The sequence below is a fragment of the Rhinichthys klamathensis genome, unplaced genomic scaffold (assembly GCF_029890125.1).
Source record: "Rhinichthys klamathensis goyatoka isolate OS25496 unplaced genomic scaffold, OSU_Roscu_1.1 h1tg000255l_1, whole genome shotgun sequence".
NCBI lineage: Eukaryota > Metazoa > Chordata > Actinopteri > Cypriniformes > Leuciscidae > Rhinichthys > Rhinichthys klamathensis.
This window is the reverse complement of record NW_026606777.1, coordinates 714525-735359: the sequence shown is the minus strand read 5'-3', so window position 1 is coordinate 735359 and position 20835 is coordinate 714525. Positions and strand designations below refer to the sequence as shown.

Genomic DNA, 20835 nt, shown 5'->3' with positions numbered 1-20835 from the left:
TACGCTTCCAGAGTTTTCTCATTTACGCTTCCAGAGTTTTCATTTACGCTTCCAGAGTTTTCTCATTTACGCCTCCAGAGTTTTCATTTACGCTTCCAGAGTTTTCATTTACGCTTCCAGAGTTTTCTCATTTACGCTTCCAGAGTTTTCATTTACGCTTCAGAGTTTTCATTTACGCTTCCAGAGTTTTCTCATTTACGCTTCCAGAGTTTTCATTTACGCTTCCAGAGTTTTCTCATTTACGCTTCCAGAGTTTTCATTTACGCTTCCAGAGTTTTCATTTACGCTTCCAGAGTTTTCATTTACGCTTCCAGAGTTTTCTCATTTACGCTTCCAGAGTTTTCTCATTTACGCTTCCAGAGTTTTCATTTACGCTCCCTGAGTTTTCATTTACGCTTCCAGAGTTTTCATTTACGCTTCCAGAGTTTTCTCATTTACGCTTCCAGAGTTTTCATTTACGCTTCCAGAGTTTTCATTTACGCTTCCAGAGTTTTCTCATTTACGCTTCCAGAGTTTTCTCATTTACGCTTCCAGAGTTTTCTCATTTACGCTTCCAGAGTTTTCTCATTTACGCTTCCAGAGTTTTCTCATTTACGCTTCCAGAGTTTTCATTTACGCTTCCAGAGTTTTCTCATTTACGCCTCCAGAGTTTTCATTTACGCTTCCAGAGTTTTCATTTACGCTTCCAGAGTTTTCTCATTTACGCTTCCAGAGTTTTCATTTACGCTTCAGAGTTTTCATTTACGCTTCCAGAGTTTTCTCATTTACGCTTCCAGAGTTTTCATTTACGCTTCCAGAGTTTTCTCATTTACGCTTCCAGAGTTTTCATTTACGCTTCCAGAGTTTTCATTTACGCTTCCAGAGTTTTCATTTACGCTTCCAGAGTTTTCTCATTTACGCTTCCAGAGTTTTCTCATTTACGCTTCCAGAGTTTTCATTTACGCTCCCTGAGTTTTCATTTACGCTTCCAGAGTTTTCATTTACGCTTCCAGAGTTTTCTCATTTACGCTTCCAGAGTTTTCATTTACGCTTCCAGAGTTTTCATTTACGCTTCCAGAGTTTTCATTTACGCTTCCAGAGTTTTCATTTACGCTTCCAGAGTTTTCATTTACGCTTCCAGAGTTTTCTCATTTACGCTTCCAGAGTTTTCTCATTTACGCTTCCAGAGTTTTCTCATTTACGCTTCCAGAGTTTTCTCATTTACGCTTCCAGAGTTTTCTCATTTACGCTTCCAGAGTTTTCATTTACGCTTCCAGAGTTTTCTCATTTACGCTTCCAGAGTTTTCTCATTTACGCTTCCAGAGTTTTCATTTACGCTCCCTGAGTTTTCGTTCGCTGTTCTGACACAATTCTCTCGTGGGGGCGGGGCTAGTAGCAGTGTGTTCTCATTGGCTACTGAGTTTTTGATTGACAGCTTCTTGACCTGGAAGTGAAGACGTCAGTGTTGTGTTTACATGTGTGGATGTGAGCGTCTGTAAGCGCAGCTTTCTATTTCATTTAGGTGATATTAAGTTTATATCTGTATTTATTTACTGCTACACTATATTGTTGAGATGATTTCTTATAGAAGGAATAGTACAGACAAATGATATAATTTGTCATCGTCGATATCAGAATACTGGATAGCCTACTCGTGGTAAGTCAGATTTTTTTTATTAATTAATACTAAACTAATACTATTTATAATACAGTACGTGCTTTTTCAGGTGGAGAGGCATATTAGAGCTCAGTGAGAGCCCATAACATTATACAGCAGTGTCGTCTTGATTTAATTGGTAAGTTAGCCCAATCATTACATGACTTGTTTATCTAACGTTACATACGGTTACATTACAGTCTTCGATTAGATCATATTTCCCCCCTGCCACCCCAAACAACATTGGGCTAGAGTACTGTACAGTATCTGTACTGTAGCCTACAGTACAAGAAGTACTGTATCAGACAATGGCCGATGCCATTGGACCAGAGCGCTGTCAATCACTGCCCGATTCAACTTTAGCAATGTAAAGCCAATTGCTGATTAATTTGCGATGCAGAGTTTTTAAAAGAGGAGAGACAGGACTTGACCACATTTCACGTCTCTATTCATAATATGTAAACACTCAATTATTTTGAAGTATCACCCTGGGCGCAATATTTATTCTGCAAAATGCAACAAAATGCTTTTTCTGTGTCCATATTTGAGCAATAATAATGCAAAAAAAAAAAAAAAACATTTCGGAGAAAAATGTTGAATTTTTAATAGTCTTTAATAATAAATATATGTCCAAATGCAAAACCTAATACATGCAAGTAATTATGACTGAAAACATCTAGGTTGAACTAGGGAATACACAGCCATGGATAAATGTTTATAGGGCTATACAGCCATCTACTGGTTACACAACAGTATTACAGATGATAAATGGTGCATGACTCGGAGGTAAATATTTAGTACTGTAAAATCCCTTAGAACATTTATATAATTTGTTTGAAATAATTATTTTAAGTCTGCAACTTGTTACTGCATGTGGGAGTTCAAAGCAGTTTGTATTGTTAGATTATAATACATTTCCTTTCTCATTTTCCAGGGAGTTGAGCAACTTTTCCATAAACACAATTCTGATGCTGACACAGAGGATGGAGTGATAATACCAGAGATCAACTGTCTCCATCAGACAATAATGTTACTTTGTTCAGACATATCACCTTTGAATGACTGGGATCCTGATCTTCAGACACCTGATGTATTTTATTTTAATATTATAAAATAGCAAATATTTTAATTTCTTTGGAGCTCTAGATTAAAACAAACACAGTTTACAAGTACACAAGAGGTTGCAGTTTATTCTTATTAGTCTATGCTGATCATGGATTAGCATACCAACAGCATATGAATGGGATAGTTCACCCAAAAATTAAATTCTCACTTATTTTACTCACCCTCATGCTGTCCCAGATGCATTTTACTTTCTTTCTACAGATAAATACGAATTAAGATTTTAAGGAAAGTAATCCATCTCTGCGAGTCCTAAAGATGCTTTAAAAACCACACACAGTGAGCGTGATGTCCAAGCGACCTCAGTGGACGAATCAATGCCTTCTGGAGGGAAACAATAGGATAAGAAAAATACTAATAATGTAAACTGTTTTAACTATTAAAAATCACTTCCGACCAACTGTCATACATGGGTTACAATCCACTAATTCCTTAAAAATCTTTGTAATTATGCATTTTGTATGTATATTATGAGAATACAGTGCATTACATGTCATGTATAGTAAGCAGTTAATGTTTTGTGGCTTCTGGTCTTTCCTGTCACAACATAATCGCATCCAAGACTTTCACTTTGATACTTGTGTATATGCTGTAGTGACAATAAAGAATGTAAAATTTATTTGATTTTTTATTTAAATTCATTTAACTGATTTTATAAGTCATAATTGAACCTGTTGATGATTGTTCAAATATATTTACAATTTTAAATGTTAGAAGATAATATTAACTAAATGAAATAAATAAAATTATCAGCATGATTAAAAAAATGGCAACAAAAATATTCTTTGTGTGAAATATGTAATGAAATGCCCTTTGAGGTCTGTATCATCTGACAGCAAGCCACGATTGTAATTTTCATAGTTTAAATTCCTCTTATTTAAGTGATCATACATTTTGATGGTGTAAATGCATATGGTAACAATGAGAAATTTGATGGCCATGGTTGCCAACCTTGATTACCTGGTTGAAGTGAAACTTTCTTGACGGCTGAATATATCACACACGTATACTAGTAGGCTATTCTCTTTAAATTGTAATAGCACAACCTAATCAGAGCCTAACATGCAAAAGAATCATCAGGAATAAACAAATACTCTCCTAAAACATTGGACACAATATTTTAAGTAGGCATATACAGTAGGCCTACTTTGATGTAGAATTACACCTGAATAGACTGAAGAGATCTCTTGCGCTCCTAAAAGATTCTGTTGACAAAGTAGCAGCAGCAGCAGTATGTATAAAAATACAGATAAAATTCAAAAACAAACATAACTTAATATCACTAAAATTAAATAGAAAGCTGCGCTTACAGACGCTCACATCCACACAAGTAAACGCAACACTGACGTCTTCACTTCCAGGTCAAGAAGCTGTCAATCAAAAACTCAGTAGCCAATGAGAACACACTGCTACTAGCCCCGCCCCCACGAGAGATTTGTGTCGGAACAGCGAACGAAAACTCAGGGAGCGTAAACGAAAACTTCAGAAGCGTAAATGAAAACTTCAGAAGCAAACGAAAACTTCAGAAGTGTAAATGAAAACGCATTTGTAAGTTTAGATCAGTAAAAGAAATATGAGGAATAGTTAGCAAAACATGCAGTGTATTAAAAACAAAGTAAAAAAAATTGCTTGCGATTCATTCTTTTTTAAAGATATTTTATTCAATTTCAATTTATATTTTCATGAGTTTCTTGAAAAGTTACGTTCATTATTATCGGCACAAAAATAATTTCATATTATGGGAAACTAAATTCGGTTACAAAACCAGACTGTTTTCCTCTGCCGAGAATGGAGGATTGTGTTGATCAGGTCGGTGCTGCGAAGTTTGTGACCAAATTAGACCTACTAAAAGGTTACTGGCAGATCCGATTGACGCACGTGAGGTTTCATCATTTTATAACACCAAATTGGCTGTTTTATTACCGGGTTATGAGTTTCGGTCTTCGAAATGCCCCGGCGACGTTTCAAAGGTTGATGAATAGCATTATTGCGGGATTAGAGGGCATGACGGTATATCTAGATCAGTGATTTTCAACCTTTTTTGAGCCGCGGCACATTTTTTACATTTACAAAATCCTGGGGCACACCACCAACCAAAATGACACAAAATGACACTCTAACACAGTACATATAATACATAGGCCTATAGTTAATAATATAGTTTCTAAATGTATTTATACTCACTTAGTGTGAAACCTGGGCCTGTTTCGATGAACACAAAATAGATATCCTGGCAGGAATGGTAGAAAGACACACACGAAGCTCTTCCTCAACAGCTCTCAGTCTCTCTCTGTTTTTTGTTTTTATCGCAGTCAAGCTTGAGAAGCTCAGCTCACATAGATATGTGGTTGAAAACGGGAGCAATGTCAAAATAGCTTTGTTGGCCAGAGTGGGGAACTCCTTGGCAACAGATAACCAAAACCTGTCCAAAGGAAGATCAGCAAAGTTTAGCTTTAAACCACGATCTTGTTTCAGTTCAATGAGTTCCTCTTGCTCCTTTAAAGTCATGTCCTTTCCAGCAATGGATGCTGAGCTGTATGGGTCCCTAACCCAGTCAAGGCATTCTGTGAAGGCTGAAGAGAAATAAAATGACAACTTCTCCTCGAGAGTTTTCAAATGTGTGCCAATCACCTCGCACATTGCAGCAGTGTTGCCATCATGCAGTTTCTCGGTGAGCGGGAACATCTCAAGGTTGCCACGCTGCACATGTTGTTGCCAGAGCTGCACCTTTGAACGGAATCCGTTCATTTTATCAGTGCTTGTAAGCAGGTTTTCATTTCGGCCTTGCATCCGTGTGTTCAGTTCATTCAGATGATGAAATATATCAGCCAGGTATGCCAGCTTTGCACACCACTCATCACTTGCAAGCAGCTTTGAGTAATCGGACCTCTCGTTTGTCAGAAATACTTTAAGTTCCTCTCGCAGCTCATACACACGGGCCAGCACTTTGCCGCGCGACAGCCACCGGACCTCCGTGTGGAGCAATAAGACCTTATGTTCCGCTCCCATTTCCTCACACAAAGACGCAAATAAGCGACATTTCAAAGGTCGACTTTTCACAAAGTTCACTATGTGCACAACATCATCCAACACAGGAGCTAGATCTGCTGGTAAGGTCTTTGCAACGAGGGCCTCACGGTGCAAAAAACAGTGCGTAACAATAACATCTGGGTTTCTTTCTTTGACCCTACTTACGAAGCCTTTGATCCGCCCGACCATGGCTGCGGCTCCATCAGTGCAGACACCTGCGCAGTTTTCCCACGTAAACCCGCTTTTGTCAAGATATTCCGACGTGACCCGAAATATTTCCTCTCCTGTTGATTTTTCTGGCAGTGCCTTGCAAAATAGGAAGTTTTCTCTAATGGCTTCTCCATCCACCAAACGCACGTTGGCCAAGAGCTGACAATGTCCACTAATATCCGTCGACTCATCAAGTTGCAAGGCAAATTTCTTACTGATGCGCATCTTTTCCAAAACAACAGTTTCGATGTCCGCAGACATGTCATCAATACGTCTGGCAATTGTGTTATCTGAGAGAGGCACTTTAGCTATCTCTTTGGCCGCGTCAGGGCCGATCATCTCATTTACAATGGCTTTACAAGCTGGCAGTATTAATGTTTCTGCCACAGTGTGGGACTTTTTTGATTTAGCTACGAGTTCAGCAACAAGGTAGCTAGCTTTGAGGGCTCTCTCGTTTACCTTTGTGGTTTTTCTCAAAAAAGTTGCCTGTTTCTCATTGTTTGTACGTAAGTGTACAAAATAGTCCATCGGCTTATTTTGAACGAAAGGGTGTTTCGTTTGGAGATGGCGTTTAAGCTTGCTTGGCACCATGGCGCTATTGGATAGCTTCTCACCACACACCAAGCACAGCGGAGTCGGTGCTGTCGCATCCCCGGTGAAAGTAAATCCAAATGAAAGATAGCTTTCGCTGTATTGCCTCGAGCTCACCGTCTTGTCTTTTTTCGTTTGACCACTCATACTAGGGCCTTCATCTGGGTCAGAATTTTGTCCAGGGCCCTGTTCGGCATTTGCATTTTCCCTTCTCAAAAACTTCTCCATCACTGTCACTTGCTCGTCTTGCTGAGATCCCAAACTGTCACTGTCACGTGCGCACTACTGCTGCGCGACACGTGACAGTGGGTGGCAGCGTCTTTACAGGCATTTATCGCCCTCTGCTGCCACCCACTGAAATAGAAGAGTATTACATTATCTGCCACACTTTATTACAGCAGACACCCAACAATGGTTAATTAGGTGATATTAGATAATTTCCCAGGGCACACCTGACGATCTCTCACGGCACACTAGTGTGCCGCGGCACACTGGTTGAAAATCACTGATCTAGATGATACAATCGTGGTAAGTGATACATGGCCAGAACATCTGAAACGTTTACGCCTTCTGTTGGTTCGTCTTACTGAGGCAAATCTTACATAGAATCTGGCTAAGTGTGAGTTTGCAGGAGCGACGGTGACATACCTGGGTAAAGTAGTAGGGCAAGGACAGGTGCGTCCAGTGAGAGAGAAGATGAGAGCAATAGATGCATTTCCGGTTCCCGTTACTAAGAAGGAGTTGATGAGTTTTCTGGTAACTCAATAATGACAGATAACAGATAACAGATAATGTGTGCATGTGCAAACTATGTCCAAAAAAAGTATTTATTGAATTTTCAGAAGTTGCAGGTGACTGAATTTTTTTTTCTGATTACTTTTGATCTAATTGATTGCTGCTTTTCATAAGGCTGTACATTGCAAATGTCAGTATCTTTTTCAGTTTATTTCCATCATAATCCAATATATAAATTAACAAACAAACAACATGCCCTTAGCAATCTAGAATAAGCTATTCATATCAAGGTAACCAGAATAGCTGCTATTACCTAGAATTCCTCAAGTTCAGTGTCAAAGTTCAAGAAGAGAATAGTTAATTAAGAAGAGATACAGACAAATCTGTATTTTAGACAAATTTGGATTTTAAGAAAAAGATAGGATGACTCAATCCAATGTGTCTTTGTCAGATCTAAGAAAAACAAAGGGAAAAGAACAAAAGTCAGCCTTCTTCCTTTACATTTTAAAACCTAATAACCATGCATTAACCCTCTGGGGTCTAAGGTGTTTTTGGGGTCCTTGAGATGTTTTGACATGCCCTGACATTTGTGCTTTTTTCAGTTGCTTATAAACATATTAATGGCACAGGTGTAATTACACTCTATTTAGCACAAACAGGGCTACCATAATATGTGAGCAACATGTATGTACATGTTTGTATTTTTGAGAGAATATTGTTTATGCATGTTTATTGATAAAACTAAAAATTAAAGTTTCTGAAATAAGGCCACAAAACACATACTAAATATGTGTCCACAAGACTTTTGACTAATGGATGTTGTGGCCTAGAGTATTTGCTTCAAAATGATCTGAAAATCATCCTTTCTAATAATTCACATAACACTATAGATTGCTTTAAATTGTGAAAAACATTTTTTTTGTTTGAACGGCCCAACCCCCTCATGTATAATTAGGTGATTCTCACCTGAGAAGACAAAGATGCATTCATTTCATTCAGCTGTGTCACAAGATAGAATGCAAGGAAAATATATATACATATATACACACACACACAGACATATATATATATATATAAAATCAAAATATAAATGAAAGTCAAAAGCACATTTTTAGTCATACCTGGAAACAAATCCTGTTCAAATAGGCTATATGGGCCATTCAATAGAATTGGTTTAAAGTTAGAGTTGGAAACATCTTGAAAAGAAAATTGTCTTTTTCCATAAATCTCTTATAAAGTATTATTTTTTAAAGTATGCCAATACATTTTTTATTATACATATTTCAAAGTTAAGGATTAATTATTTTGATATAGCCTAGCTGGAACAAACACTATAACAGTTGATAAGTTTATTTTTGACAAAACATACTATATATTTAACATATGAGCAGAAACTGCTAACAAAAGCTTATTTGATGTCTATTTTAGAGTTAAAACTTTATAATCTATCCTAAACTAGTCAAACACACACACAGAAACATGATTCAAATTTAAACAGTAGGCTATTTTTGCGTTTACAGACACTAACGTTATTCTATATCGCGATTAGAACAAACCACAAGAATAAAACACTTACAGCTCAGCTCGCTCCTCGAAGTGAAAATAAACCAGCACTTGTTCTGAGGTAGGTAAATGTCCCAGGATTATTCCTCACAGCCGCGCAAGACGACAGTACATTAATCTGACTAAATAAAGTGTGTTTACAGAGTTTATATGGGCGTCTCAATGTGTTGCTTCGGATCATTAGCGTTTGAATAGCGCGCGCTCTCTTTGGGCGTGTCACATTAGCGGAGTAATGAGATGCGAGAACGATAATGAGAACGGCTGACACATCTCTCATTTTATATAGATTACATAAACAGGGAATATTTATTTTAGTTTTAAATTAGATAATTTAAAAGTGCAAACTTAAATGATCATAAACATATATTGCTCATGGCTGGGTGAATAGTATTTGCTGGGGTTTTTTAAGTGTAGAGACGTGCTCCAGAAAAAAAGTTCACGGACACGGAGAGGCAGAACGCACACCCTGTTTATTTTCTTTATTTTACAAAAGCACAATATTTTATTTCGATTGTAGGTGGGCACATAAAAAAGTAGACATTTAACAGTTTATTTTTATATGTTTCATAACTCTGTATGACCAGAAATGATGGAGTAGTTTAAGTCTATTTTTCTGCTATGTGAAAAAAATCTGCCAAAACGCACCGATGCGTTCTTGGTCCCCAGAGAGTTAATATCATACTAAATATCATATCTGGCCCAAACACAACAATCCTAAAGCTGGTTTGTCGCACACGGGCCAGATCTGGCCCACACACAGCAAGCCACATCTCACACTAAAACCGGCTTGATGTGTGTGGGCTAGATACGGCCCATATAACCTTTGCTGCTGCCAGAACTGAGCCACATGTGCCATAGTTGGTCCAGATGAGGCCCGGATATGTATGCTATCTGGGTGGTAATAATAAATAGCTAAAATCTGATCTTTTGATTCATATTAGACGCAGCAAATGATATATATCGAGCTACAAAATAGCCGAAAAGTCGTAAGTACAAAGAGTAGTTGTGTTATCAAGATGATGCACCGCAAACGGGCAGCTTTCAGAGCGTTGCAGACCGGAGCATTGCAAGTAACTGGAGGATTCGTCTTGTCGCTACTCTTTGTTCTGAACTCGCTACTGCATACACACACACACACACACACGCACGCACGCAGACACACACAGATGAATGAAGGAAGATTGATTACACGTAGTGAGTGATACAGAGTGAAATTGTAAGTTGTTTTTAGTGACCTGTTTACCTTTAGCTTAGTTTTCTTGAGGTAAAGGAAACGGGATATTTAGGTTTCCTATAGAAAAAACAATAGTCTAGCTAGAGTGAGAGAGCGAAATACAAGAAATAGTTAACCTAGCAAGCTATCCACAGCTCTTTATTCATTGCCAATAATATAGCCTATCACTATTCGCCTTATTCACCTGGCGGCCATTTTGAAAACTTGAACGCCGTTGAGGGGTAGACAAACCCGGAAGTTTGACTCCGACGCGGCAGCACCAGCAATGGAAACTTCAGTGTGGACCACCAATCTTTCCTGTCTGCCCAAATTAACAGTACAAAATGTGGAGCAGTGGGCCAGTACTGACTGCAACGTCCCCCAGGCTGATACAGTAACTGGAACGAAGGTTTTATCCACGACATTGAAGGTACGTATGGAAGCTAATTTACTGATCGAACTGTGTGTGTGTGAGAGAGAGAGGGGAGCGGGCGCGATCTGTGTGTGTGTGTGAGAGAGAGAGAGAGAGAGAGAGAGAGACACGCGTGCGCGATCGAACAGTGGAAACATAGAAATATACTACCAGAGGCGGACGGAGTACAGAGCTTTGTTACTTGAGTAAAAGTACAGATACCCCTTGCTAAATTTTACTCAAGTACAAGTAAAAGTACTACAGTCAGATGTCTACTTAAGTAAAAGTACTAAAGTACTTGTTTTTAAAAGTACTTGAGTATCAAGAGTACAAGAGTAGATTTTCTAAATATTGCATTACTAATCTACTGCCACAGTGCTTACATTTATGCACAGAAACGTCCTACGTGGAGTTATGAAAAATGTTAATGTTAATACCTTGGAGAATATAAAAGGAATTGAAAGTAAAATCAAGTCATTTTCATCTTTTTACCATGTTGCTTTATTTCATTTAATTAAATTTTTGGGGGGTCCCATCTTTAAATGCGGGGACAACACACACACACACACACACCACATGTAAGGGTGGCGCTGCCAATAAAACACCTAAAAGCTGTCACAAAGAACCGGCAAAAGGAATGATTATGAATATGTAAAATATAGCAAGGAGATATTTTAATTGTTTATTAATAAACACTTGTTAATAAACAAGTGTTTTCTTTGTCAGTGTCGGCTAGATGAAGTTGACGATGCTGACTCGCGATCTTCAGTAGTGAACGCGCCAGAGAGAAATGCACATTTCATACGGATTACATAAGCAGAGAGCAGTCTGTAGTCTGTTTTCTTTCGTTTTGAATTTTTCTGTTTAAAAGTAGACATATCTGTGAGCGGCAAGTAGGCTACCTTATACACTCAGTTTTGGTTCATTTATGAGACGAGATCCAGTTCACAGGCCGGCGCCTCCGTTTCTTATCTATCGTCTGCTATTTACTTCTTATTTATTAAACCCAGGCAATTGGTTGATGAAACATTGATTAAAATTAAGATACAATTAATGCAAAACGAAATTCAGGTTAAAGAAAGGTTTTGTGTTTTCTGTTTGAGGTCTCTGTGAAAGTTTTAAAGCATTTTTTATGCCGTTTTCAGAGCGCTCACGTCCGTAACGGAGAACACGTCCATAACATTGTTTTTTCCTCATAAATGCAAACCCGAAAAATAAAATAAAACAAAATTAATATTTTATGTACTGTGGAGACTGAGCGCCAACCCTTCTTCATTCGCTGGGTAGTAGCCTACTTTGGTTTGCGCAGTGTAATTCACATAATCAGTAAAAATATATTTTGCCTCCTAAAGTTTATTTTTTAAGAAATCAGAAATCCCTCGTGTACGCCACTGCCACATTTGAACCTGACTGTGTTAAACACACCACATACTCAAGAACATCAAACCAAATGCTTTGCTTACATTAATGTGTAATATAAAATCTGACCATGGAGTTGACTTTGGCGGAAAGCTGAAAGTGATTGCTGATAGGCTGTCCCAATCAGTGGCGCCTGCACAATCCAATCACGTTTAAGAGGGAAACAACAAATTGAGGGTTTCCGAGATTTTTCTTTTTTTTTTTTACTTTTTTTTTTTTTTTACTCGGGTACTCACGGTTATGGATAGAAATGTATTGGAGTAAAGAGTACAATATTTGCCTCTCAAATGTACTTGAGTAAAGTCATGAGTACTCCCCAAAAATGATACTCGAGTAAAGTACAGATCCCTCAAAATTGTACTTAAGTACTGTACTCGAGTAAATGTACTCCGTTACTGTCCGGCTCTGTATACTACGTCATTTTGATCATAGAGGACATCATTCAAACTGCAAAGTGTTTACTTATATTTGTACACTCGCAATAAAACACAACATTGTGATTTTGTCACACTCTAAGATTGGTGGTCCACACTGGAGTTTCCATTGCTGGTGCTGCTGCGTTGGAGTCAAACTTCCGGGTTTGTGTACCCCTCAACGGCGTTCGAATTTTCAAAATGGCCGCCAGGTGAATAAGGCGAATAGTATTCTAAAACAATATCAGTCCCTATACAATGTTGTTGTCACTGAAAACTAAAAGTACAACATTTATCTCTGAGATGTAGAGTAGTACAAGTATAAAGGTGCATAACATGCAAAATAAAGTACAAGTACCTTAACTTTGACAGAGATGTGTTTGAGGTCATTTAGAAGTTGTTTATCAACCAGAGAGTACTGACGACAACACAAACTTTATTCATAGCTTCTTTCCTGCACACATGTAGCTCAGTGTTTTACAAAACAAAACAGATTTTAACACTGTAAAATGTCCTGCTTAGTCTCAGTGCATGTCTTTAATATCATTTAAAATGTTTGTTTTCTTACATGCTTATGTAAAAGGGAGGAAAATCAGTTGAGATGTCTTATAAACTCTAAAATGCAGATATGTTTTAATGATCTGGTCTTTTCACTGCAGTTCAGGTTAATCTTCATGGGGGGCTGTGTGGACAAACAAAAATAGTTGTTATTTCATAAGAAATTTGAATCCACACACACACACACACACACACACACACACACACACACACACACACACACACACACACACACACACACACACACACACACACACACACAGGGCTGGCTCTAACCCTTTGGTTGCCTATTGAGTTTTGCCCCCTAACGTAACCATAGAACGTAACATAACGCAACTAACCCCCGCCCCGCCCTTTAGGAAATGATCAACAATAATCATCCATTCAATCTAATAATCAGGTTGACAAGTAATTAAACGTATGGCTGAGGGGCGCCTTAGGATGATCATGTTTAATAAACATGTTTCGCTTGTCATTCTAATTCTGTGGGAAATAGGCCAAGGGCGACACTAGAGGGCGCCCGCGCCCCCAACACATTTGTCGCCCTAGGCAACCGCCTAGTTCTCCTATAGCAATCGCCGGCCCTGCACACACACACACACGTAAAATTAGTTGATGGGTGTCACTTATGAAGCAACTTCCTGATAACACAGACCTCGGCTGCTCAGTCTGAGTTTATCTGCTGGCTTCCTCCTCACCGCTAAAACATCTTAATCACACATGAAAATAACATGTTCTCTGTCTTTAGTTCAGAGTTTAGTAATAGGGAAAATAGCGGGTGTAGAAAAGGAATGGACGCTTTTGGATGTTTAAAATGAGCTGGTCTTTTGAGTATATTGTAATTTTTACCAGTAAAGATGGACTCTTAATCTGCACCAATTCTTAATTATGTGTGGTTTCCTTTGTGTTGTCAGATCTTTGAGCTGGTTCATGACAGTGACCATGAGGTCTTATCTTCAGTTCTGCAAGCTTAGCGTACACATTCAAATCACATTTACATTCAAAGCAAATTTGCAGGCAGCGCTCCATGTAAGAGAGACAAAAAGTCTCCTACTGTTGAGAAAAGCTCGAACTGAACACATCAGATGATATGCAACCTCACTAATGCCTTTTTAAAGGTGTTTTAAATGCAGTTTCCAGCAAAGTGCAGTTAAATATTAAATATGTTTTAGTGTTTAAAAGCCATGTGTTCTGGCTCCAGCTCCATCTGTCTTTTTACAGTCAGTCTTTAATACGAGTTCATTTCTTTTTGCGCGCAGTATCTTAAACTATTTGCTCTCCATGTACAAAACTAAATATCATCAATTTGTAAAGAGGAGGACTTACTACAACCTAAAAGCATCAAAGACCATTCAAACATACAGACAGTCCTCTCAGAAATCTGACTGGACACAATCAAGCTTTATGACAGGAGACTCATCAACATGTGAACTTTTTGATGAACTCAGAGCTTCTCCTGTTTTAGCTGTTAGACACCGAGGTGTTTAAACATTCGATAAACATGCACAACTTGTGAAACACGAGCGTGTTTAATTATTTTTTAAGACAGTTTTCATACAGTAACTTTGTATATTGGACAGGATATGCATTCAATTTAAATACAGATGACATGGGCAATAATACAATGTAGTACAACATTTAAATTCTTGTTATTCATTTAAACATTTTAATTCAGATCCAGTTTAACAATGACACAACTGTAAGGGTTAATTTTTATGCAGCTAGTGTATATTTATCTTAAACACTTGTTGCACTGTAAAAAATCTACACCTCAATTTGAGATTGTTGACAAATGTCATTGTTAACAAATAAATCCACATTCACATTAATCTTGGTTAAAGATCATTTGCAGTATTTAAAATGGTGCATCCTAAATTTTACATGTTTTGTAAACTGTATGTAAAACATGTGAAAGTGTTTACTTTGGAAAAAGAGCACAATTCAAATTGGAAACAGGAGTCTCTGTACTCTTCACTTTATAGACCACCTCACATGGAAGCTCTGACCCCACCCTCTTCTTTATCTCTACGACTTTAAAGACCTCATAGGGAGGAATCAGCACTTCTTTTTCGTTCTCAAATTTAGAATAGAGAGAGACATCTGCTCCCATGCACGTGAAAATCTCAAAGCATGACTTGTCTCCAAACAATTTCTTGCCGTAATTACCCAGGGAGGCTGAGGTGAAAGAGCCAAAGCGAAACTTTGTGTTTTTAACATCTTGGTTAAAGTACTCGTCGACTCTACGGTAGCCAGTGAGACATAGTTTTTTTTTTTTTAGTTTTTCCTCAAAGGCTCTTTCAACTTGAATGGCAGTAGTCAGGAGAAAGTGAAGCGCGTGATACCCGAATGTGGTCTCGTACTGATGTCTCTGGGTTCGAACTGCAGCGTTGAAATTACGATACGCATCGTCTTTGCCAGAGGTGTAATAATAAATAGCTACAATCTGATCTTTTCCTAGATATTTGACATTCTTAAATTTTTCGTGGACCACTTTCTCTGAGCTGTCCCAGACCTCTTTGAAGGTTTTGTCTTTGTTCTTCTCATTCTCCAGGTCTTCTTTTACCCTCTCCTTCATTTTGACATCGCACGTATTGTACATGTCGTCAACAGAGTTTTCAGCCATGTCCAGTGGAAGCACACTGTTTTCCCCAGCTCTAGCCTCAGTTACAGCACCAGATTTACCTGTCTCCTTCAAAGAAATAATAGACATTTTGAGAACATTAATCTTGTTTTCTGGTCATCTTACGGATGTTAGTGCACAGCAGTAAAAATGAAGCAACCCTACCATTGCAATTCCTGTAGAGAGTCCATAAGTGAGAAGCACTGCCGCCAAAACGACCATCATTGCCATCTTCCACCAAAGCAGAAACCTGGAGACACAGCTGTTAGATAATCTCTGGCAACTTGTGGAGTCGAGCAGAAAGACCCGTCAATGGGACAACATGATCTCGGTACAGTACACTTAAGAAGCAATTAAGGAAGTGAAAATGTGGGTGTAAGATACAGAAAAACATGTCGTTAGTGTCCTTTAATACGGAAGAGGTGGTTGTCGAAGATAGACATGACCAAAAATGGGCAAGTAATGGTTTCACAACTCTGTGACGAAAGAAAGCCAAAAAGACTCCCCCTGTTAATAACAGCTGCCTTGAACTGGAACAAAACATAATATTAATACTGTTTATTTTGTAAAGATGAAAGTAGGCTAGTTTCTCTCAAGTATCCAAGAATAGAATGTTGTTGTCACTGAAAACTAAAAGTACAACACATTCTGAGATGTAGAGTAGTACAAGTATAAAGGTGCATAACATATAAAGTATCACCAGTAATCCACCAGAGAGTACTGACGACAACACAAACTTTATTCATAGCTTCTTTCCTGCACACATGTAGCTCAGTGTTTTACAAAACAAAACAGATTTTAACACTGTAAAATGTCCTGCTTAGTATCAGTGCATGTGCAGGGGGGGAGGGGGGTTAGTGACATGCCCCCAAAAGAAACATTTGAAAAATAACCCCTGAAATTCATACATTTTATAGCATATTATAATACAACTTATTAGGCAAAGTAGCATTATATATATTTTTTTATATTTTTATAAGTTGCACAAAAATAGGCTTAATCAATATACAAGACTTAACCACTCAGATATATAATCAGAATCAGAAAGAGCTTTATTGCCAAGTGTGCTTGCACACACAAGGAATTTTCCTTGGTACTGAGGCTTCCAGTGCACATATACATTTACAGATAATGATTTTGTATAGTATGAATAAATATAAATATCACCTGAATTTTTAAGATATTGCACTAAACAGTGGGAGTATTGCACTTACAGGCATATGCCTTGGGAGATATGTTAACTGTTCAGAAGGGAGATGGCCTGTGGGAAGAAACTGTTCCTGTGCCGAGATGTTCTAGTGGCCAGTGATCTGAGTCGCCGTCTTGACGGTAACAGATCAAACAGGAGGTGTCCAGGGTGAGTGGAGTCTGAGATGATTTTACCTGCTCTCTTCCTCACTCTGGAAGAGTACAGGTCCTGGAGGGATGGCAGGGGGGCACCAATAATCCTCTCCGCAGTCCGGACTGTCCGTTGTAGTCTCCTGATGTCTGATTTGGTAGCTGAACCAAACCAGACAGTGATGGAAGTGCATAAAACAGACTCAATGACGGCTGAGTAGAACTGAATCAGCAGCTCCTGTGGCAAGTTGAACTTCCTCAGCTGGCGAAGGAAGTACAGTCTCTGCTGGGCCTTTTTCACAGTGGAGTCAATGTGATTGTCCCACTTCAGGTCCTGAGAGATGATAGTGCCCAGGAACCTGAATGACTCCACTGCTTCCACAGTGCTGTTCATGATGGTGAGTGGGGGAGTGCTGGGCTGTTCCTCCTGAAGTCCACGATCATCTCCACTGTTTTGAGCGTGTTCAGCTCAAGGTTGTTATAACTGCACCAGACAGCCAGCTGTTCAACCTCCAGTCTGTAAGCAGACTCGTCACTGTTTTGGATGAGACCGATGACAGTGGTGTCGTCTGCAAATTTCAGGAGCTTGACAGTGGGGTCTTTAGAAGTGCAGTCATTTGTGTACAGGGAGAAGAGCAGTGGGGAGAGAACGCACCCTTGGGGGGCGCCAGTGCTGGTGGGGGAGTGGGGAGTGGGGAGTGGGAGTGCAGGAGGTGATGGTGAATGTGTGAAGTGCAGATCAGACCGGGTGTGTGGTGTGAATGAGGGCTTTTCAAACCGGCAGTAAAATGAATTTAAATCGTCAGCCAGGTGTTGATTGTCCACAGATCGGGGGGATGGTGACTTGTAGTTGGTGATGTTCCTCAGGCCATTCCAGACTGATGATGGGTCGTTGGATGAAAACTGTTTTTTCAGTTTATCAGAGTAGTTCCTTTTAGCAACTCTGATCTCCTTTGTCAATCTGTTTCTGGGCTGGTTATACAAGATTTTATCCCCACTTCTGTAAGCATCCTCTTTGGCATGACGAAGGTGTTTGAGTTTCCCAGTAAACCATGGTTTATCATTAGTGAATGATAAGAATGTCCTGGTAGGAATGCATGTATCCTCACAGAAACTTATATATGATGTTACAGTATCTGTGAGCTCATCCAGATCGTTGGTAGCAGCTTCAAAAACAGTCCAATCAGTGGAATCAAAGCAGGCCTGTAGATTCTGCTCTGCTTCATTAGTCCATCTTTTTACAGTCCTTATTACAGGCTTAGCTGATTTCAGTTTCTGCCTGTAGGTCGGTATGAGATGAACCAAACAGTGATCAGAGAGCCCCAAAGCTGCCCGTGGGACCGAGTGATACGCATTTCTTATTGTGGTGTAACAGTGGTCCAGTATATTACTGTCTCTGGTTGGACATGCAACGTGCTGTCTGTATTTTGGTAGTTCACGGGAAAGATTTGCTTTGTTAAAATCCCCAAGAATGATTAAAAGAGAGTCTGGGTACCTTTGTTCCGTTACAGCTATTTGTTCAGCCAGCTGTTGTAGCGCCGCGCTCACACACGCGTCTGGAGGGATGTAAACATTCACGAGAATGAAAGAGGAAAATTCCCGAGGCAAGTAGAAGGGTTTACAGTTTATGAAATGTGCCTCTAAATTAGGAGAGCACATCTTCTTCAGTGTTGTTACATCTGAACACCAACTTTCGTTAATGTAGAAACACAATCCACCACCTCTCGTTTTCCCCGTTAGCTCCGCGATGCGATCCGCTCGGAACAGCTGGAAGCCCGGCAGATGTATTGCGTTGTCCGGTATGGCTTCACTCAGCCAGGTTTCAGTGAAGCACAAAGCAGCAGAGTTAAAAAAATCCTTGTCAGTGTGGGTGAGGAGATGAAGTTCATCCATTTTGTTAGGAAGGGATCGGAGATTCGCGAGATGAATACTGGGGAGTGCAGTGCGCAGGACGCGCTCGCAGAGTTTAACCAGCGCGCCGGCACGCTTCCCGCGTTTGCGTCTGAATGCGCGTTTGAACAACACCGCTGCCCCTCCGACGAGAATGTCCAGCAAAACGTCCGAATAATCAAAAACTGTAGAAACGGTTTTTATATATAAAGGCTATCATGATCATTTTGCCAAAAATGGACCATGTATTTGTTTAGTTTGTAATACGTTTTATTTTTAACTTAATCAAATACAATATATAACATTCAAAACTCATCGGCTTAGACTGCATTTGAAGAAAAATAAACACATCAGTTTTCTGTAGCCTTGTGCGAACTTATTCAATAGAATTAGACTTCTAGAATGTTCTTTCCAGTGCAAAAAATAATATTTTTAATTTAGTAGTTTTTCTTATCATAGCCTACAAATGTCTCATTTTACTCGATTTACTGAAGCCTGTAAAACGCATTTGCAGCTGCACAGCCGTGTGTATATCTATGCTGCAGAGCGTCTGGCTCGCTCATAGGCTGCGCTGCGGCAACTGCACATCCAATGGCGCAGGCGCCTCTGACGTGCGACCAATGAACCAACTCTACGTCATTACACGTCAGAGCCCGCCGAGGGGGCGCCAAGTCCCCGAATTTGCCATTATAGCAGCGGGTCTTCGTTCATAGTCCTATTAGAAGCTATGCGTCTGTCATGGATTTACACTGAATTGATTCTCAAAAATACGGAACAAAGTGCGTTCCGTATCAGTTCAATACGGAACAAGCCGTTTATGTGTCTGTTACGGTCCCACAAAACATAAGTCTAGGATTCAGGGACACATAACATAAAAGATCGACAACGACGTGCGTGATCCAAAAATAAGTGTTTATTATAACTCAAACGACTCACAAATTAACCAGAAAATGAGAGACGGGGAGCTCAGCAATAAGGGAAACGGAAATACAACCCACAGCTGAGACTCCCCGCTCCCAACTCAAGTTCAAAACAATAAACAATGGCGAAAACGGCGATGAGCGAGTCCCCTCCCAAGGACATCTCCTTCCGTTTTATCTCCAGTCCTTCCAAAGCACCACCAATCAAAACTAAGAAAAGGGAAACAAGACAACATTAACATAATTAACATAATAAACCTTAATTAGAGGACTCCAGGCCAGGCGTTCGTGATACACGCGTAACAGTGTCAAATACGGAACGATTCCGTATTATACGGAAAGGTTGGCAACCCTATCTGGGAAGTCCTTTAGCGCGGCGCGATAGTGTAGGCTACTTTTTGAGAGATTGGTTTTCTCGTGACTTGTGAGAGTGTCATTTGCATCATTTATTTGTTCGAATGTTTGAAATCGGGGTTTAACAACAGCACAAACTGTGTGCATTTCCCTGAGAATCTTTGCAAGTGACGCTTTCCTTTACAATATTGGAGATACGGTGAACTTTGTGAAAAGTGCTGCCTGTGGTGTCATTCGCAAAGTTTAAAGGGTTAGTTCACCCAAAAATGAAAATTCTGAAATTTACTCACCCTCATGTTGTTCCAATCCCGTAAGACCTTTGTTCATCTTCGGAACACGAATTAAGATATTTTTGATTAGATTTGAGAGCTGGATCACTCCTCCATAGGCTTCTTCAGGGATTGAAACTTGCCAGCCCCGAAAAGTTATTAAAGACATTGTTAAAATAGTCCAAGTGACTACAGTGGCTCAATCTTTAGTTTATCAAACGACGAGAATACTTTTTATGCGAAAAACAAACAAAAATAACGATTAATTTCCTTCTATGTGGGCCTCGAGTCAGTTCACTAGTATTATAGCGTAAGCTTCTGTTGTTGTACGTCACACGCATCACCCACATGACCAGCGTCGGCCAATAGTGAGCCTACGTGTGACGTAGCTCAACGCTATCACACTAGGTTCTTTAACTCGTGCGCAAACTTTTTTTAGGGGTTTTTGTGGTATTTCCAGACCCAAGGTTGTAAAGCAGATTTTTTTAATTTTTTTTGCCAGTGCAGGTACATTATAATTTTTAATGAAGATCATGCAATCA

The 20835-nt window shown here is 39.4% G+C and overlaps 2 protein-coding genes and 1 long non-coding RNA gene across 3 annotated transcripts; 1 reads left to right on the top strand and 2 right to left on the bottom strand.

Moving 5' to 3' along the window:
• The first annotated feature begins 1311 nt into the window (after positions 1–1311).
• Positions 1312–2799, top strand: LOC130101422 (uncharacterized). The gene is made up of 3 exons (XR_008808989.1): positions 1312–1636; positions 1707–1775; positions 2571–2799. It is a non-coding gene; the product is annotated as an uncharacterized LOC130101422 (long non-coding RNA).
• A 2143-nt stretch (positions 2800–4942) lies between these two features.
• LOC130101425 (zinc finger BED domain-containing protein 5-like) lies at positions 4943–6337 on the bottom strand. Its single transcript, XM_056267141.1, has one exon. The coding sequence runs from the start codon at positions 6335–6337 to the stop codon at positions 4943–4945; it is 1395 nt and encodes a 464-aa protein (XP_056123116.1).
• Positions 6338–14418: 8081 nt separating this feature from the next.
• LOC130101421 (ecto-ADP-ribosyltransferase 5-like) lies at positions 14419–15880 on the bottom strand. Its single transcript, XM_056267138.1, has 2 exons — positions 15688–15880; positions 14419–15591 (listed from the first exon to the last, which is right to left on the bottom strand). The coding sequence occupies exons 1-2, from the start codon at positions 15751–15753 to the stop codon at positions 14821–14823; spliced, it is 837 nt and encodes a 278-aa protein (XP_056123113.1). The 5' UTR covers positions 15754–15880; the 3' UTR covers positions 14419–14820.
• Between the last annotated feature and the right edge of the window lie 4955 nt (positions 15881–20835).